At 32.7% G+C, this 20419-nt stretch overlaps 1 protein-coding gene across 3 annotated transcripts in view; it reads right to left on the bottom strand.

Moving 5' to 3' along the window:
- Positions 1-2800: 2800 nt before the first annotated feature.
- PPFIA1 (PTPRF interacting protein alpha 1) overlaps positions 2801-20419 on the bottom strand; it is a 52416-nt gene continuing 34797 nt past the window's right edge. For 2 of the 3 annotated variants that reach the window (XM_070935301.1, XM_070935284.1), the window contains 13 exons: positions 19295-19446; positions 17772-17944; positions 16906-16999; positions 16611-16692; positions 16313-16513; positions 14379-14441; positions 12362-12537; positions 12183-12280; positions 10450-10625; positions 9599-9667; positions 8170-8335; positions 5535-5605; positions 2801-4220 (listed from right to left, as the gene is read on the bottom strand). In XM_070935301.1, the coding sequence (XP_070791402.1) occupies positions 5547-5605; positions 8170-8335; positions 9599-9667; positions 10450-10625; positions 12183-12280; positions 12362-12537; positions 14379-14441; positions 16313-16513; positions 16611-16692; positions 16906-16999; positions 17772-17944; positions 19295-19446 (1509 nt within the window). In that variant the 3' untranslated portion in view covers positions 2801-4220; positions 5535-5546. The remainder of the gene's footprint in view (positions 4221-5534; positions 5606-8169; positions 8336-9598; positions 9668-10449; positions 10626-12182; positions 12281-12361; positions 12538-14378; positions 14442-16312; positions 16514-16610; positions 16693-16905; positions 17000-17771; positions 17945-19294; positions 19447-20419) is intronic. The other variant, XM_070935293.1, reaches the window with a different exon arrangement.

The following is a 20419-nucleotide window of genomic DNA, read 5'->3' as shown; positions in this document are numbered from 1 at the left end:
ATCAACATATTCAAATGTACAGTCTTTTGTCCATCATTAATCATTATTCATTCATCTTATTAACTTCCATTTGCTAATTAGTTGTTCGAGTCTGCTCTTCTACCATCTCCTTCCTTTAATACCTTTCCTTTTCTTCTTCCTCCCTTCTCTCTTGTCTCTTTCTACTTTCCTCAATCCTCCTCTCCTTCCCTTTTCTTCCTCTCCTCTTTCCCCTCTCCTTTCTCCCTTTCTTACCCTCTCTCTTCCTCTTTCCCCTTCTTTCTTCCCCTCCTTTTCCTGTTCTTCTCTTCTCACCTCCCAACTCTTCTCCTTCCCCCTCTCTACTCCTCTCCCCTTTTCCACTCTTGTTGCTTTCTTTTTCAATTCAATCCAAGATGGTATTCAAGCAGCCCCGATTTCTATTCACATACATCTTCATTTCAAATTTATTTTTTACTTTATAATTATCTCTCTTCTTACATTCCTGTACATTATTAATCAATCCATGTGTCATCTGGGTATAACATTTTTGTGCCCTCATCTTCATAATTTATCATTTCTTAATACATACATTTGTCTTTCCTTTTACTACTTAATCATCCCAAAGTTCTTATCTTTACCATGTTTATTGTCTATACTCATTTTCTATCCATTGATAAAATTTTCCCCATATGTTATAATTCTCCGACTCTTCTTTCCCTTTAATTGCCAATGTCAACCTATTCATTTCTGCAAATTCCAATATTTTCTTAATTACCTCTCCCTTTGTAGGAATTTTTTCTGCTTTCCAATTTTGTGCAAATACAATTTTCGCCACCGTTATTACATGTATTATCAAATGTCTAAACAGTTGCCATCAATTTGCTAAGCTACATGGATTAATATAAGGGTTTGCTAGCAGAATAAGGGCCCCAAGATATAGTGTCCTACATGCTGTAGGAAGTTCTCCTAGACTCATTTTTTACCCTCCCCCCGCCCCACATCCATTGCTGCCTGTCTAATGAGTCAGATAGTGTAGCATGGCCAGTATTCTTGCGGTGTGAAGACTCATGTCTCCACTGTGCAAGGCACCATTAACTCCCAAACTGCCAACTTATAACACAGTAGTTATGTGTTGCTGCCAAAGACATCAGTAACAAAAGTTGATGAGGTTAACAGCTATCTATATCAGGTTTGTATTAGTAGGAACTGATTTAGACTGTAAGCACTCTAACTTCTGATGCAGCATATATTTTGTGGCTAGAAATCTAACTTGAAGCCCAACAATATTAAAAGTAGCAGACGTTGCTGAATTGCATGCCCACATACCAGAACAAATGAACTGTAGTGATTAGCATAGTGTGTAAATCCAGAATTCTATCTATGAAGGACAAACTAGTAGCTGAAACAGTTCTGGGCAGGAAAAAGGCCCTTCATATGGAAAAATCCCCCTACACTTAATGCTAACAAGTTTGAAGCATTTTAATAAACTTCTGAGCCATTTATTTTGCTTTACATGTTTAACATAATCTCTTTGCTTTTACACTAAATTTGATTTCATTTTTATTTTTAAATACTTAAGAGGAATTTGTACATTGCTCTGGATTCTATGCAATGGGAAGTGTTACAGAAATAATTTTAAACATTGATAGCTGGTATGTGTTTATTACTAAATACATAAATTGCAATTGGTTTCACCAGGGGATACATGGATTTCATGATTTTGCCTCTCCTGTTAACAAATTAAATGTCATGGTAGGCCTATGTAGTGTAATGCAAAATGAAATTATGCAAATGTAGAATAGAATTGTTCTCTAATGAATTTCACAAAATTCACAAGCAGGCAGGCAGGCAGGCAGGCTTCCTGCTTATTAAAAATTTGTTCCAGGCACAACCACTTCTTACTTACTATCTGATTAGATGATCAAAAGAAACTAAAAATAATTCCCCAAGTCTTCATTTGCACAGCTAGATAGGTTTAAACTTGGCATAAATCTTTTAGAGTTAAGATGAAATCATATAATTAGCTATTCTCTAAAATCTGTATACGTCTTCATGTCTGTTAACACCATTGTAACTTTTACTGTCTGGGTAAACGTGAATAATTATATTGGCATTTACAATGTACTATATTTTAAACTGCTGCACAGTTTCTTTTATTGTTTTATAGATTTGTTTTATAGCAGGTCATTTTACTGAATTGTTTTATTGAATATTGTTTGTTGTACTTCAGTGCGTTGCTTTGGGTCAGAAAGAAAGGCAGCATAAAAGTATAGCTCACAAAGCATTTTCCTCAGAGTGACTATTCTACTTGCTGTTGTGCCAAAAAGACAGATTAGGGATGGTGAAAGCAATATTCCACCTCAATGATGATAGAAAAGATGTTACCATAAAGGGAACGTTTGATCATTTTATATATAGCTTCAGTATGATCATGCCGAAGATTAAATTCCTTAGTTTTAATATCTAAAATTCGGATTAAAAATGCATGCATATCAGCTACAAATACTGAGCAGTTAAAAAAAAAAGTCTTCTGCATTTTTTTGCTGTTATCTGATAGTTATTTGGATTTGTGGAGCCCAGATCTGGTAGATTTAATGCATACAATCATTCCTTGGTGTCTATCATTATAGCAAAGCAGAACAACTATTAACATTCAGATTTTAAATTTCTTGATTGGTTTATAATAGTAGCATATTATATTACATATTTGTAGACCGCTTACTTGTAAGATGAAACAGATCTTATAAAACTCTCTGTGCCAAAGGAAGCATTAATATGTCACAAGAAATTTCATTTGCATTAATATCTGAATTACCACTTAAAAACATCTCAAGACTCATCACAAGATAATAGCATTTTATTGGCAGTGGAAAAAATGCTTCAGAAATTTATTGAAAGAAAGCAATAAATAATACTGTGATAAAAATAGTTCAAAGTACTTAGACTGTACATAATTTGTTACATTATTCAAAGTACATATAAGGTTAATAGAAAAAATAGTAACAATGAATTCAAGTTGTACAATTTAAAAAGAGCCAAAACCAAAAACAGAAAAAAGACATGCCATGTATATTATTGCATAATAAATAATGCACCATGATCTGAATCTCCTCCTTGCTGGCTTTGTAAGATGCTATTTAAAAATGAATGATGCATTTTCTACTTATACTGTTTGTAATGACTAAAACTATTAACAACTAAAAAGTTTGTCTGGATTTTAAAACAAGCTTATAAATATATCTAAAAGATGACATAAGAAAAGTAAGGCCTTTTTAATAGTTGCACTACCACATGCCTCCATGTGTTACGCTCTTAGCATCTTTGTCATTAGGCAGCAGTGCATCATGATTGGTCCATTAAAAGAACTGCATCAATATCTTTTCACAAACATTTTCACATCAAAATACAGAAAGGGAGCACTCTGTGTTGCCTGTCAAGTACTCTTAGTAGCTATTCTTGCTTAACAGAAAATATTTCCATTTATGGCTTGCTTATGCTCAATCAATGAACATAGACTGTACAAATACAGCCACAAAAAGTAGTTATAAATGACCTTGTTAGGTCTCATATGTTTCATAATGTTCTAGAAATTCCCACATTTATAAATGTAAAGCAAATTATACTAAACAAAAGCCTTAAATAAGAATACACACTAAATAATCAAATATTAAGTTTAAAAGGTACAGTTTCTAACGGAAATGGAATCAGGTACCATGCCTGCTTTGTTAATAAACATATGTCTCTCTGAAAAAAAAAAGGAATTATTTCAATTTTTAGAGCTAGCTAGCATTTTTCAAACGGCAATATATATATACTGCTTGGTGTCATGATGTCTTTACAAAGATTGTAAAAAAATTTCACCTTCACTTTATTAAACTCATTACTGGTAATTACAATAACTGCATAATTTACAATAAAGCCCTATATTACTTATAGGGACAGATACATACAAGCATTACAGTACATTCAGATGAAAATACTAAAATTAACATAAAGTAATAACTTGATTGACAGACAATTCTAATAGAAAATTAAGTAACAATGGGACACACATACATCCACATAAGTATAAGAAACATTTAATCTAAAATACTTTTTATAGTACTCACAAATTCACTCGCTAATTAAAAACTCTGTAATAAAATATTTCAAAGTGTTCATTTAACAAGTATTAACAGTTTAAAGATTTCAGCTGTTTCCAAAATATGGTCATTGAGTTCAAAATGGTTCAGCTCATCTGTAGAAATAGTGGGGATAAACTGAAAGTAAAATGAACATTAATTTCAAAACATTAGAAACTGCAATCAGTATAATGAAACAAGGAAGAGCAAGTATGAAAGAAAATAACCTTCATCTACCACATTTCAATCAAAAAAGAGGAATAAAAAGCTCCCACAATCTGATTACTTGCCATAGGACCAAATTTAATCCCACACCCATTCCCATGATAACTAGCAATATGAAAGGCTTCACTTAGGTCTGACAACACTTACAAGCTACAGGAATGGCTATACATTATATTCTCTAAGTTTAGGATGATCAGAGCATACTCCGTGGAAATTTGACAATTCATTGCTTGGATTAGAATACTTTCATAACAAAAGCATATACAATATAACTATGTATGTGGCTACTTTCCTATACTTGCTACATCTACCAAAATATATTTAGAAGTAGCAAGTATAGTGTATTTAGCTGCACCAAAAAGATGTTTTATTTACTGAACCTGATCTACTTAAGATAATAATTTCTCTAACACAGAATTTTTAATAAACAATGCAATTTATAGCCCATATATATTTGCTGTAATTTACATATAAATCAGGTTTGCTCTGAGAATGACAAACCCATTTTTAATTCATGGAGTACGAGAAGCTTCCTTTGAAGAGGTCAGAGCAATAATTTCTATTCTTTTCCCTTCTTTCTGCTGCAGGTCCCCTAACTCCTTCACTGGAGTAGTTATTCAGAATACTTTGGGAAAGAAGAAGTTGGTGAAAGCCACCACCTCAACTTTTCTCTTTCAAGAGTTAAATTTGCAAATGCAGTTATATTAAGCATAACGTAAGCTGGTTATGTTGCACAAAATATGAGTAAGTAAAATATTTAATTTTCTTAGGGCAGGCCTAGACAAGGCTGGGCAAGAAGGGATATGATGAGGTAAAAGGTTTGGATTTATTTTCTGTAGCACCAGAGGATAAGGCAAGAACCAAGGAGTATGGAAACTTTAGACAGAGAGATTCAACCTTGAAATAAGGAGGCATTTCCTGACTGTGAGAACTATTAAGCTATGGAATGGCTTGCCTCCTTAGTCATGAATCTTTTAGCACTGAGGTTTTCAAGAAAAGATTGGACAGCCATTTTTGTGAGATGGACTGCCAAGGTCCCTTTCGATCTTACGATTCTATGTCAGGATTACTGGTTCATGTAATCAGCAAACTGATTTATAAATTCGTAACTCGGAATATTACACAATGAATTTCAGTTGCCCTAATCTTCAATATGCCACAGTCATTGGAGTAAAACTTCGAATAAAATAAATGCATATTGTTCATCAGTGTGTCACTTTTACTTACCAATGAAAGTCTTTAACATGAATAAGTTCTTATTGTAGCAGAATCCAATCTTTGTGTTGCTGATACATTGCCTATTTCAACAACAATCAAGAAGACATGCAGAATATAGCATGCAGTTAGTATTACACAAGAAAGTTACAAAAGGTTAACTATGAAGCATTCCTGGTTATGTTTTCGCTTTTCCAAGCTTCAGTATATATTTGAAATCACTTCATAAAGAGCTCATAAATTTTGAACATACTGAATGCATGATTATTAAATGGGTTTTACTGACTGAGCTATACATCATCCCCATTCATCTGAGCAGGCTAAAATAATTTAGTTTTTCATCACAGTGTAAAGAGCTAAAGCTAAAAGGCAGAACACATGGTTTTGTATATGATCCTGGAAATCTCCAGGCTGGGAAAGACTCCTGTTTGAAATCTTGTAGTTTTAGTACAAGATAGCACAGTATTTATTTTTTATATATAAAATATTTTTATATGTAAAAAATAAAGCTTACAATTCTGATCCTAGTAGACAAAAGCTGGAGATAGGTAGTTAAAAGTCCAAATTACCAGGCACATTTTGTAGCCCCCTCACCAACCAATAGAGATTTAATCACTGCCTGCAAAAAGCAGTCTCTAGGATGTTAACAACACATTGAATAAGATATGTATTACAGGTTTTAAATCATTTACTATTCATTTTTGTTTCGTACAGACTTTTTTGTCTTCAGAATTCTTTGATTTCTTTAGTATTAGAAAACTTGAACTTGAGAACAGTATCAATGTGTGTGTATAATCTTTTTTTAATGCTTTGCCCTGATGAACCATTAGGTTCTATAGAAAATAATTAAATATATTTTGAAATTGTCACTCTTTAAAAATTAATGACTGACTGATAGGTAAAACTTTTTTATTTGGGGCTGAATGACTTCAGGTAGTTGGGAAAAAATGAAAACAACTGCAAATTATCAAGATGGGAATCAAAAAGCAAGATAATAAAAGTAAAATAAAAGATGACCAAAATAGGGCTATCACTAAGAGGAAAATTATAGATCTGATTTTTAAAATAACATTCTAACATGCTGCTGAATGCTAGGAACAAGTGGTCCATAATTTTCTCCCATTTGCGTTATTACAATCTGCTCTCTGTTGGCCTGTCCTTGCATATAATTCAAAAGCTGCAGTTAGTGTAGAGTGCAGTATAACAAGGTTGTTATCCAGAAGAGGCCATATAATACTGGTCTTACAAGAATTGCATTGAGTACTTTTATTTTGCTGGTTGGAGTTCAAGGCTGCTGTAATATTGACTAAGGCCCTTCATAATTTAGACTGGTATCTGAAGGATATGCACCTGTCCAAATTTTGAGGACCATCCTCGGCACCTTAAAGGTGTGAAGAGTGTTGTGCTAGAAGGGCTTTTCTTTGTCATGGCTCCCAGCTGAACAACCCTATCTCTGGACACTGATATCTTCCTTTCAGTGTCAGATGACATTGCCTTTTACTCTCTCATTGAAGATATAGTGTCTACAGACTGACTATGCCAGTAATAATAATTTTTTTAAATTACTTCTCTGTACAATAATCCTCCATTTAGGAAAGTTTAATGATGGTTCAAAGTTATGATGGACTTGGAAAAAATGAATTCACTTAACAACTGCGTGATCTGCTTAATGACAACAGTTAAAATGGTAAATAAATAATTTTATTTTATTTCTATACCGCCCTTCTCCCGAAGGACTCAGGGCGGTGTACAGCCTATTTAAAAACACAAAAAACACGACAACAATTTAAAATTTAAAATCATTAAATAATTAGGCTCCAATTAAAATCCCAGAAATTTAAAATACCCCAATTTAAAACGTTATGTTAATAGCCCTGCCTGGTGGAACAACAGGGTCTTCAGAGCGCAGCGAAACACCTGGAGGTCGGAAATCTTTCGTATTTTGGGGGGCAGTTCATTCCACAGGGCTCCCACAGAGAAGGCCCTCCCCCTGGGTGTCGCCAGCCGACATAACTTGACTGATGGCACCCGGAGGAGACCCTCTCTGTGGGAGCGGACTGGTCGGTGGGAGGCTATTGGTGGCAGAAGTCGGTCTCGAAGGTAGCCGGGTCCTATGCCATGGAGCGCTTTAAAGGTGGTAACCAACACCTAAAATTGGATCTGATCATGTGATGATTATCTTGACCATTACATCACTTAGCTATCAAAATTCCAGTGCCACCTGTGGTCATAAGTCAAGAACTGCTTGTACCATATTATCTTGCTCTTTAATACATGACACAAGGCATTTTGAATAATAATGGACTATAAATACTTTCAATAAATAAATACGAAATTATATTTTAGCATTTCCCTGAAAAGATACATTGAAATCATCTTAATTCAGCAGTAAGCTGATAAACATTTCCATTTTTTATACTTTTTCTTTTGTAAAAGGGATTTGTAAATGATAGAAAATTTCATTAAACAGAATACATGGATTAATACTAATGGAGCACAAAATACAAATACCACAATCATTCACTGAGAAATTAAAGCAATCCAGTAAGTCATGCAGAGTGAGTTTTCTACACAAAACAAATATTTTTCAGTTCACTTACAAATTAATTTAGAAATAGATACCATGCTTAAATAATTAATATTTTACCATCAATCTGCATCTTCTTTGGTTGCATAGAAGGTGAAGACATTGAAGTGGTAACTCTAAAATTTGCAGGGAGGGTCTCTGCTGATCCAGCAGCTAAACCCCTTATGTCCTTTGGTCTGAACTTCTTTCTCCATGAAGGTGCACGTCTAAAGCTTTTATCATCATCCTGTCAAATTAACAAGCAGGATGAAAAGATCATACTAGAAAATGAACAAGACACTACAAATTTATGTACTTGTAATACATTATGGATGATTATGACAGGTACTGTAGCTGTATCCTTGAAATATACATTTACATTTTACTGGCCTTTTTACAAGAATTTACGGTCAGATTTTTTTTTTTTCCAAATCCTAATAATATTCCTCTTTCTTTTTATAAAGATAATTTATTGCCATATATCTTAGTACTTAAAGTGAATCATTTTTTCCTTATCTAGTCTCATAAACAGTAACAAAAAATAGAATTACCAGTTCGTATGGTAAGCAAGTTTTCTGCTTTTTGCTACCAAACTTGATCTCTATGGGTGGTATACCAGCACTTACATTTTCATAGAAGGGATAATGAAGTGTTCTGCATCTGCTTCTTTTAAAAGTTATGGGATCAACAATCATGATGTTGATGTTGTAACTGATTTTATCTGCATAACTTGTTACTGCAATTAATTGAGATTTCTACTCAGATTCCTCAACCTTTGTAAATAGCTTAACTAAGGAAGATGTGGGCATTAGGGTGGGAAAAAAAATACAAAATACCAGGATTGTCACAGATTTGAAGTTTGAAGAAGAATTTTACTTGGATGTTCATATCCATTTCTATTTTATACCACTTGTGTGTCTTTTTTTTCCAGTGGACTCACTTTCTTAGAATATTATAGGACTGATACAGTTTTATGGCTGAATCCAAAGCATGACCCCAGATTTTGATCAGCTGGTGTTTAGTCAAAACAGCATGAGATATACAGTATGAAATCTTGAGAAACTACTACTGCTTTTCTTCTTCTCAAAAAATCTGCTGAGAATTGGAATCTGTTTGTAGCTAATGAAATATAAATTTGAATGCATTTATAGAAAGAACAGAACAATGAAAAATCTTGAAGATAAAGTGATACTGAACATGTAGTGAAGAAAGCACATTATATAAAAAGTTCTTTAAAATTAAGGAAACAAGTTATCTGAATTATTTTTGATCACAATGAGTCATTTTGCCTGAATTAGTAGGTACTATTAATTCTGGGCGCTATAATAGCAGAAAGAACAAAGATGGACCATTAGTTATATGAAAACCTTTTTACCGGTAGTATGTCTTTCTGCAGTGAATAGGGTGTCACATACTTCAAAATCTTTCTGTAAAGAAAGATTTGATGCAGATTATTTTGGCTGCCCATATAAATAATAATACGCTGATAGACTCATAAAATTAAACTTACCTCTTCAAACTTTCTGTCCGTACCCATCACAAGAAGATTATTAAATTCCCTCTCCAAAACAGCACGAGCCTAAATTAAAAATAATCACAAAACTTAAAAATATTTCAAACATTTGTGCTACACTTTGAGAATTTAGATTTACAAAATTTATATAATTTAAATAATGTCCAAACAAAATAGTATTTTTCCAGATTTATATCATTCTTCAAATACTTAAAAGAATATCATATAAAAAGGCAAGACTTGTTTTCTCCCTTTTCAGAATGCCAAACTTAGAATAATCGGTTTAAATTGCAGACTGGAAAAATACTTAATAATTACTGTTGACAAGTGCGACTAATTAGCCGAAAGTTGGTAAGCTTCCCTTCACTGGATAGAAGCAGAAATTAGCCAGCCATCTAACTAGATCAGGAGTATCAAACTTGCATGTCATGGCGGCATCATGTGATGTATCTGGACTTTTTTCCCCTTCCCTAAACTGGGCAGGGGTGGGCGCATCCGACCATGAGTTTGACACCCCTGAACTAGATTATTTAGTTGGGGTTTCTGCATTGAGCAGGTATTGACCATGATAACCCAAATGTCTGCTTGCAACTCTATGATTTACAACTACTTACATATTTACAACTATGATTTAAAACTATTACCACCAGTGAATCTGCTTTGCTTCCTGACTGTCATAGCTCTCACATAAAACACAACACAAAAGTAAAGTTTAGGCATGTCAGATTTTAGTATGAAGTCTTCTTTAAATAGTTAATTTAAAAAATTCTCATTCATAAATCTTATAAAGTTCCAAGTGTGCCTTATGAATAAAAACATACCCCATCAAGTGATGTTATTATAATTACCTGTGTATTCTGAGTGGGTATTTGTAAAGAAAGAGCTAATGCATTGTGATCAAAAGTTTCATCTAAGGCCAGAAGTGCACCATGAACTCCACTTTCTATAAGGTTATTTGCATATTCTTTAAGGCCAATTGATACCACCCAGTGAATCATCCTGTCATTGCTCCAAACAAGGACATCTATATGAGGAAAAATAAATATTAAGTCATAAAATAATCAATCATGTGTACTTGCCAAAGATTAAAGGATGAGTAGACATTTCTATACTATTCAATAATACAAGATTCAGTGGAATCTCTAGCTGCCTTCACTGATTTCCCCTTCTGGTACCTCCCATATTGTTGCAGAAACTTTCCTGAACCCACAAAGCAAATCTGCAGAAGCACATAGAGTTATAGATGGAAGAGATGGCAAAACTAGTTCTTCTCTTTCTTCCAGTGGAACAATCTTAATACGTTTTACCACTAATCTGAACAAAAGCCCAACAGTTACAAGGGGGGTGGGGTAGAGAATGGATAGATGGGTTATTGTTCTACTGAATATCAAAGTTCAGAAAAAATAGTTTTACACATTTGGACTTTGTGCTCATATGGTATACAATTTATTTGACAGAATATTTTCATATTAACCACTATTTTTAGTTCAAATAGAAGTGAAAGTACTTAAGGAATGAATTCACTTAAATGTTTTGGCATTAGTACATTATAATTATTTTATATTTCACCAGTATTTCTTATAAGTAAGTAAGTAATAAGTAAGTATTTCTTACTTGCATTTTAACAATAGATGACAAAAATAGTTATAATTGATACATTCTCCAAGTTTTATTAACTGCACTACAATACTGCTAATACAGTTTTTTGTAGACTAAATTTTTTAAAGAGTTCAGTTTATGCTCATTTTACATATATCATGGTTCATCAATCATGCTAAGCCTTGTTTAGGCTTAGCATAATGTGTGAAGCCAGCTATTGTGGATTATTATTATTATGCACAGAAATAAAATCCTAGCTTTGTAGACTACATGAATGAAGCCATTAAATAAAGCATAAGGGAAGGGAAGGATATTTAATAGATAGGAACTCCATGGACGTATTAATCCCCTTTCTGGCACTACACCTGAGCTGCATTGATTGCTCCAGAAAAAGCTTTCTGAAAACTGGCAGAGTTGTGGAAGACAAGTTTCAATGTTCAGGATGTATTATACACCATTAATAAGCCTGAATTACTTTATAGTTTATTGTCTCAATCTGCTTAACATAAACATCTTAAGAACAAAGATATTATATACTGCTATTGCTTGGTTAAAAAAATTGAACATAAGATTAATAAGAAGCTAGGCATCTTATGTTAATTCTGCATAAAACCTAAGAAGCATCTTTGAGAATATTTACAACTATACAGTCTTTTAGTCAATAGAAAACAATTGAATTAAGATAACTTATTATTTATTATATTTATCACATATATTTCCTATCCTTTTTTATTAATGACTCAGGGGGCATACTGTACCTATTGCTACCCCCAAAACAACCATCCTGTGAAATAAGTTGGACACTAAAACAAGGACTAGTCCAGGGTCACTCAACAAGTTTGTATGCCTAAGAAAAGATTAGAATTCAGTCTCCTGTTCTCTAGTGTAGTGCCTTAACTGCTATGCTAAACTGGTTTGGTGGTAAAGTTTGAACATTTAATAAATTATTAACAGTATCAAAGCCAAAGAAGCAAAAGTCTACCTTTAATTTCATTCAGGCTTCCTTCTCTTCTTCTTTCAAGTTCTTTCCGATCATAATTTAATCTTCGGAGACACATAATGCCACACTGGAAGCTATTTCTTTAAGTGTTTTAAAAAAAAGAGAGATTAAGCACTGTGATTGAAATGTTTATTATTAATTACTATTTTAAATATATTTACCTGTGAAAACTGTCTACCATTTTAAGTTGACCACGAAGATCTTTTTTAGTTAAATGATCCAGCATTCTAGCATCAACAAGGCATTCCATAAAATAACTGCGATACTGAGGAAGCCCCAAACTAGGAAGCCATTCATTGCCAATCCATTCGTGGTTCATATCACCATAGGCTAAAGTCTACAAAAAATACAGCAAAGGGTTATTTGAAATAAGGAACTTTTATATATAAATCAGGGACTGAATCCAGCATTTTTCTCTACTATAATAGGAACTGCTGTAAGCAGAGTCTTGTTTTTCTGACAGAATAAAAATGTTAACGGTTCTAGTTTTTAATCCCTTAGAGCTCCTAGCATACTGGTAGTTAAAGAAGCAATCTCTGAAGCATATTTTTAAATGATATATGGGATTGGAGGGTAAAACTGAAAAAGATTGCTTCTCCTCTGTTCATCTAGAAGCTTCAACAGATCAAAAATATTTGCAAAAGAGTTCTGCTACATTTACCAAAAGTCAATAAAGAAAGTTTCATTTGTGGCAAAATTCACACCTTAAAATTTAAATCTACCTCATACTACTTTTATTATCTGGTGTTCACTAAAAAACAGATGAAGTATACATAGGAGATGAATCTCCATCTATATCCTCCGAGATCATATCAAACAGGAGTAATTCTCTAATATGCATCCATTCCTGCCTAGAAATATACATTAGCTTTTCCCATTTCATATATTTACCACCTACTATTAAAAAATAAGTAGAAGCTATTATTAAAAGAAGCCTAACATCTTCTGATTCTGGAAATTCTAACTATTTATATAATCTCAACTCCCAGTTTTAAGAATGCATGTTGATTTATTTATTCAATTTCTCAATCAATGACTCTGGGCAGCTTACAATTCAATTCAATTTTATAATTTTTGCAGATTAAAAAAAAAAAAAAACACCTGTCAGTTAAACATCAGGAGGTAGAATGTCTCACTGCGAGACAATTCTGCATTGCTTACAAGGTTAAACATTAAAGCCATAAAAATTTACATATATATTTAAACATTTAAATTTATTGTTTTTAATATGGTAAATCAACCAGAGTCACCTTGCAGAGAGATGGGCAACAAACAAATTTAATAAATAAATAAATGTCAATTTCTAAAGTCTCTTTAATATTTCAAAAATTATTCTGGATATGAATATTTAAATAAGTATTCTGAAGAAAAACTGATTGATGTGCTTCTGTTAAATATATAAATAAGCACTGAAAATTAGATTTTATGATTTAATAAATTTTAGCTAAAGTTTAAACATGTAAAAGAAAAGTCTCCAACCTGAGCCCAGCTTCTTTCCTCATCTTCCTGACGTTAGATAATTAGAAAAAGTAAAAGGACATACAGATGTTAGTATTTATAAGTTTAGTAATTTAAGTAAACACAAGGTAATGACCACAATCCAGGGGGCAAAGGAACTAAATAACCATGTAAATCCTTATAAAATTATTCTCAATAGAAATTTTATCGCTGCATATTTTACTAAGTGTACTTATCTATCCCCAAACAGTAAATATTTTTGAGTGTAAAATTATTCTCCTGGATTGTGGTCATATTTCAATAGTGAAAAATGCAACATGCTATTTCAAGATAAAAGAACCATGCATCCAAAATTGTGCATATATGCATCTCTCTTAATATATTTATACCTTCAGGAAAATTGAAAAACCACATACTGCTTTATTTTTCCACACAAGAAGTAACCTCTATATAAAAACCCAAGGAAAAATTTAAGTAGCGGCATCTCATACAAAATTAATGTATTGATCTTCTTTGAAATAACGGTATAGACAGGCAAATGTTCTATTCTCCCTTCACCTACACAATGATCTTGGTGGAAAAACATTTTACAGCATGGCTGATAAGTGGGTTAGTTATTAAAATCAATCATAATCAGGAATCTAGTTATATTAAAATTTCTATTTTTCCAGATGTACATGATTCAAGCAATCAAGAAGTAGGAACACTTCCACAACTAACCGTTTGTGGTGTAGATGTAAGATTTTCCATTTCTTCATGCGTTACCCAGACATTTCCTGTAGTCTAAAATGACCCCATAGTGAACCAATCACATCCAATGAAAGGAAAGCAGTAACAAAGAGGAAAGGTTGCAGAATATGTAAGCAACAGGTGTGTTTAAGGAGCAGGCATGGGCAAAAGCAAGTTTTAAGACTATTAAGTATAAGCTCATGTGAAAAGCAAGCCCCACAGGTAATACATTTATCTCTATTACATAACGAAACTATATTTAAATATAATTGTAATAAATACAATTGCTATATTAGATTTCCAGACATGATATTTACACTGAGTATTTAAATTAGATTTTGGAGAATGCTTCAGTTGCTTCTAAGTTATTTGCCACAAACATCTATTTTTTCATCCGGAAAAATAAGATACAGTACTTTAGCAGTTCTTGTGCACATTCATCTCACATTTTCTAGTTTATCGTAATATTCTGACAACAAAATTGTGATTTGTAATCCTGGATTTAAGAACAAGTACAAACCACATTTTACTACTGGTAGTAGAACACAAACAGAACGTATTTCATTACAAATCAGAAAGTAAGTATAACATGCAAGTTCAAGATTTAATTATGTACCAGTAAGCCATTATTTGACACTTTACATTAATCACCCCAGAGAAATGACAAGTTGGCTTTTAAGATCCAATTATTCTTTAATTGATTGTCACCCAATTTTCTTTCAAATCAGTCTTTATCCATAGTTATTTTTATAAGAAGAACAGTCATCTTGAATCCTGTCATCCAAATATTTTTAAATTACAGTTCGCAAAATATCCAGTTAGTCTAACTATTAGCAATGTTAGCTGGGAAATGAGGAAATTGTAGTCCAACAGTTTTGGAAGAAATATAATTAGGGAAAGCTATGCTAGCCCTTACTTGCTGGAAGGGAGATGCATATACGCAGCCAGAATAAATACCAATTCAGATCTGGATGCATATCCACATTACAGTTTTCATCTACTTCCCATTGAATTTGCTGATGCTAATCACACAGTGATCATTACAAGTAAAATGAAATTAAAATATACGGACAAAAATACTACAATAAATGCACTATGAAATGTATCTAATTGAAATTTACCAATGGTGGCCCTTGCTTACTAGAATATTACTTGGATAAAATGGTAGTACTATTTGCTTTATCAAAGTACCCATATGTAAAGTATTTGGCATGGTAAAGTATTTGCCATCTGATTTTGGCACACGTCTTACATGAGCAGGAAAGGAACTTTCAATTTCCTAAGAAAGCCTGTTAAACTTATCTCTCTTTTTTCTATCCTGCATATCTCATCCTGTATCATTGTAGAAAGCTACTGATCCTCAGGAACAGATTTGTGGCAAAGAAGGTGAATACATGACAGAAAAACTACAGTAGGCATAGTTCCACTGAATCCAATCTCTTCTGGATTCAGGTCAGTAGAAATTTAAAGCTAAGGTCCATAACCACTACTTGGTCTCAGTAGCCAAAAGTAAACTTCATTCCTTCACTGTATTATCATGTTTTTAAAATAAACCTCTCTTCCCTGCAACATACCCTAAACATTGTAGTAAGACAAACCAGGTTGCAATCCTTTCTTTAGAACTAAGTTGGAAGACTCTACTACTTCACTTTCAAAGTACTTCAGTGGCCTTGCTCACCAGAGAAATTGTATGTCAGCTTTTAAATTATAAGTAGCTTAAGAAAAAACTAACAAGTTATTACAGACTTATTTAAGCAGTTTATTTCTTATCATTTTCTTCTTAATGTTCTCACAACGCCTCTATTTTTTTCTCTCAAGAGCATTTTCTTATTCAAGAGAATAGCTTATGCCCATAACAAACATGAACGGGTAGAAAGTCTGATTTTCTCATCAATCTCTTTATGTCATTGTCCAAGTTCTCTTACCGTTCTTGATGTAGGAGGAGCCGATGGACTTGTTAGTGACATAATTTCTTGTATGGCAAGTCTCAGTTTTAACCTATGTAAAGGATTACTGATTCCAATTTCACGCTGTATTTCAGTATCAGATAAGGCTGACATTATAGCACCACTTTTCACATTTGCACGGCAAGCAGCCACATACCAAGCTGGCATCCCAACCCACAACTGAAAAATTAAAAAAAAAAAATTACAATATGGTACATAATTACTTTAACGTTGCAAATTAAAGGCATTATTATGTTGAATTGAAAACATTTCTTACCTCTAGCCAGACAACCACCGTGGGGCCATCCCACTGAGCAAAAGGCAGACCCTGCCTCCGAGCTTCTTCAAGAAGTTCATGCCTAAGAAAATCAGCAACGTATATTAATATATTTGCTTCACTACTGCCCTCTATAATCTTTCTTCTTTCATTAAATTTATTACACATTATTGGAAGCTGCAAATTACACCCCGCTCCCAATTGAGTAGAACTGTAACATCTGTCCCTTTAAAAGTCAAATAAGTCATGAAGGAGAAGTTTCCAACCTAAGTTTCCTTAATATATTGGAACTTACTTTTTCTGCAGTTTTCTATTCTTTTCTGCTTGTCCTCCAAGTTTTCCAAGCCCCAAACCATCCTGAGCTGAACTTTCTGCTTCTAATGCACTAACTGTAAGAAACAGGAATTGCAGTGAGAAATATCTTCTCCAATGTTTTTGAATTAGTGTTCAAAACATACAAAGGGGAATGGCACATCTCTATCATTATGTCTGCTGTCCAGCAATCAATGCATTGCTATCCTAATTATTTAATGACTTTAAATTCATATTATTAATGACTTTAATTCATATGTTAACTATTGATGCTACATACATTGTTGGGGGAATTCAAATAATTAAATTCAAATACATAATTCATTTTTGGAATACTTAATGAAATGTAGCCCTTGAAACTAAAGTAATTGCACCCTCCTAAAGATCTGGCATGGCCACTTGAAAGGTCTTCCCTAATTATCTTTGCAAATATGTGCAAATATAGAAGACACTTTGCTGGGAGTATTGCTTATGTGAGAGGTCCCTTGAATTATAGCAGCTCAAGAATAAAATGTTTATGAACATTCAGACCATAAAAGATCCGTACCCAAACTAACATCACAAAAATTAGTACTTTCACACAAAATCATATAGTTAGTAACTGCCTTTGATCCATGGCTTTGGTACATATCTGAGAAACAGCCTTTATAATTATCAGTATCAGTAGGAGAATTAACAGTATTATTTACGTTAGGTTCTGCTAATTTGAATAATGTAGACTCTATAAGACAACGGTCTTGCTACAAATAGATTATTATTTTTTACTTCACATATTACAAATAAGTACTTTGTGTAATAGTAATCCTAGCATTTATTCAACTTTATATTTTGGGTTAGTAATATACCAACCTTGTCCCAAGAGCTCTTTATTCATCTGTCCAGATCGACCTTTTTCTTTCTTACCAAACAGGCGGCCAATTGACGATTTGATCCCCTTCTTTTTAGGAGCTTTGTGGAGGGAATCTTGACTGCTATTACTGCTACTGGGATTGCTTACTTGTCCATCTTGAGAGCCTGTGGAACTGTAGAATAGAAATTGTTAAGCCATTTCTAAGTATTCGTTACCCATGCCTACTCTGATCCAGGATCATTCAGCTAATAAATAATAAATACAAATATATTTAAATGACACAGTACACATTCAGCCTAATGGTTTGAGTGCAAAGGAAATACAAATGAAGACCATATGTTTTTAATTAATTAAATTAATTAATTGATTTTAAAGTAAATTGACTTGATGTTTATTAAAAACAAAATAGGATTTTTTAAAAGAAAATTTCCACATAAGTTTGAAAGCACTCAGTTATAACATCACCTGAACTTCTACCATTTTTATCATTTTTAAAATCCAATAGAAACATATAAATAGAGAATCCATCTATATAAATAACTATAATTACTACTGTGGATTCTTCCAGTTAATTGTATTTTAAATAGTTATGGGAAATTATTTATTTCTGGTATATTTTGTTATTCCACTGCAGTTTACTACTGTTATTATTAAAACATTTATAGACTGCTTTGGTGCTAACAAAGACCCCTCATTAATTTATAATATAATCAAACCCAATCTATTTATTTAAATGCTATTAAATAGAATTATATTAACACAAAAAAACCCAGAAAAGCTGCAAAGTGTCAACTTCAGTATGTGAATTAAGCAAAAATTAAGAAAATCAGATGGAATAAGATTACTAGCAAAGCAAGACTACTATAACCACTTTCAGATACCATTTCCATAATCAAAATACTTCCAGATATGGTTCTAAAATTATCCTCTTCTGTTTTTGAACTGGTAAAGCCATCAAAATGGGAAGTTAACACAAAAGGAAGCAGTGTTGCAATTATTCAATCCCAAAGCTGCTTAAAGTCTTAGGTGATAAATTTAAATGTTTTATTAAGAATCCATTTAGATCTTATGATTAATTTTAAATAAACAAAAACGCTCCAAGTCAGCACCCAATTGAATGGGATTTTTCTCCTAGTACTGTGCTTAGCATTGCAGCTTTAGTCTGATATCTGAAAGTCATGGAAATTATGAAATTTGCCACAAATAAAAAGCACATGTTTTCCATCTTATCAAAGAATGTGCGGACAAAACATTATGTTAATACAGAAAAGGGAAGAGCAGTGATACTGGGAATGAGAGGGTACAATGCCTCAAAAAATATCTAAAATATTCTAGAAGACAAACTGCCAATGAAATAAAGGCCTGCACAAATGGGCAAGAGATAAAAAAAGACCAGTGATAAAGAGAACATTTAGAAAACAGGAAGCAGTGCAAACTGGTCTTTGGAAGCCAAAGGAATAAATGATATAATCATACAAAGTTGTTTTTAATACAGATCTCTATCTTTATTCAAAACACTTACTTTCGAACATCTCTTATATCCTCTTGGCTCATTGTATGCAAAGCTCCTTTATAAGATTTATCCAAATGCAGTGATCGAGGTGAGGCTGGCGGTGAGGTCTCACATTTTATTGTAGCCTTGTCATCTCTAATTTCTTCTCTAGAAACTGGAGACTAAGAAAGAATGCAACTTAAGTATGTCTTGTATCTTAAATTGTGAAAACAGACCAGTAGCAAATTTTAACTATTACAAATTTCTTTGTCTTAGAAATTGTTCTTTCCATATGTGATTAGATAAATTATCTGACTCAACAAAGCTATATATAAATAAGACATGTTTATATATTTTTTATCATAAGTAGGCATGATAATGCACAAGGAACAATTTATCTTGCAACTGATCTATATACATTTGAAATTGCTTTTAGAAGATCTGAAATGACTTCCTGAAATTAATAGGTAGAATTCAAAAGAGTGTTTTACCACATTTCTTTTTCTTAAAACTTTCCATAAGATAGAAATTTAGAGATTTGAAGTAAGGCCTTTTTAAGTAAATAATGTTGAAATGTGTATACTGTTTTTTCACCATTGAGTGCATCACTATTACATTTATTTTTAATCTTTCAGGAATTCAAGTGATCTGAAGGTTTCTGAAGATAAAAGACAAGATATTTTCAAGAGAGTATACAATAAGAAGGGATACAAAATTAGATCCCATGTTTCTACAGCCAGTTCGCCCAAAGAAATCAGAAAAAGAAGAGTTAAAGTGAAATGTACTATAATATGAAATTCAGACCTTCCACTACCCAATTATTCTCTAGATTGAATTCAAACATAGCTACATGTAAAAGTCAAAATGATTTCCATTTCATTTTAGTAATACTTACTGAAATCTGATTTGGATAATCAGAGGTTAGATAACATGATGCTGCCATTGCTCTTTTAAAGAAATCTAAAGCAGAGAAACGGGATGTACGAAAATCCTTACTCTACATATAGGGTTTCAGCCTACAATGTACCTTTTAAATTATTTTATTCTTTGAAGAGCAAGAGCATATAAGTATACTACCCAGTTTCTCTCTCTGCTTTTGAATGAAGAAAAACTTAGTGGAATGTATGTATCTGGAGAATAAGCAAACAGCAAAAA

Source organism: Pituophis catenifer, unplaced genomic scaffold (genome assembly GCF_029215685.1).
Source record: "Pituophis catenifer annectens isolate HBS135680 unplaced genomic scaffold, rPitCat1.0.hap2 SCAF_1, whole genome shotgun sequence".
Lineage (NCBI taxonomy): Eukaryota > Metazoa > Chordata > Lepidosauria > Squamata > Colubridae > Pituophis > Pituophis catenifer.
The sequence above is the reverse complement of the archived record's forward strand: the minus strand, read 5'-3'. Positions and strand labels throughout refer to the sequence as shown.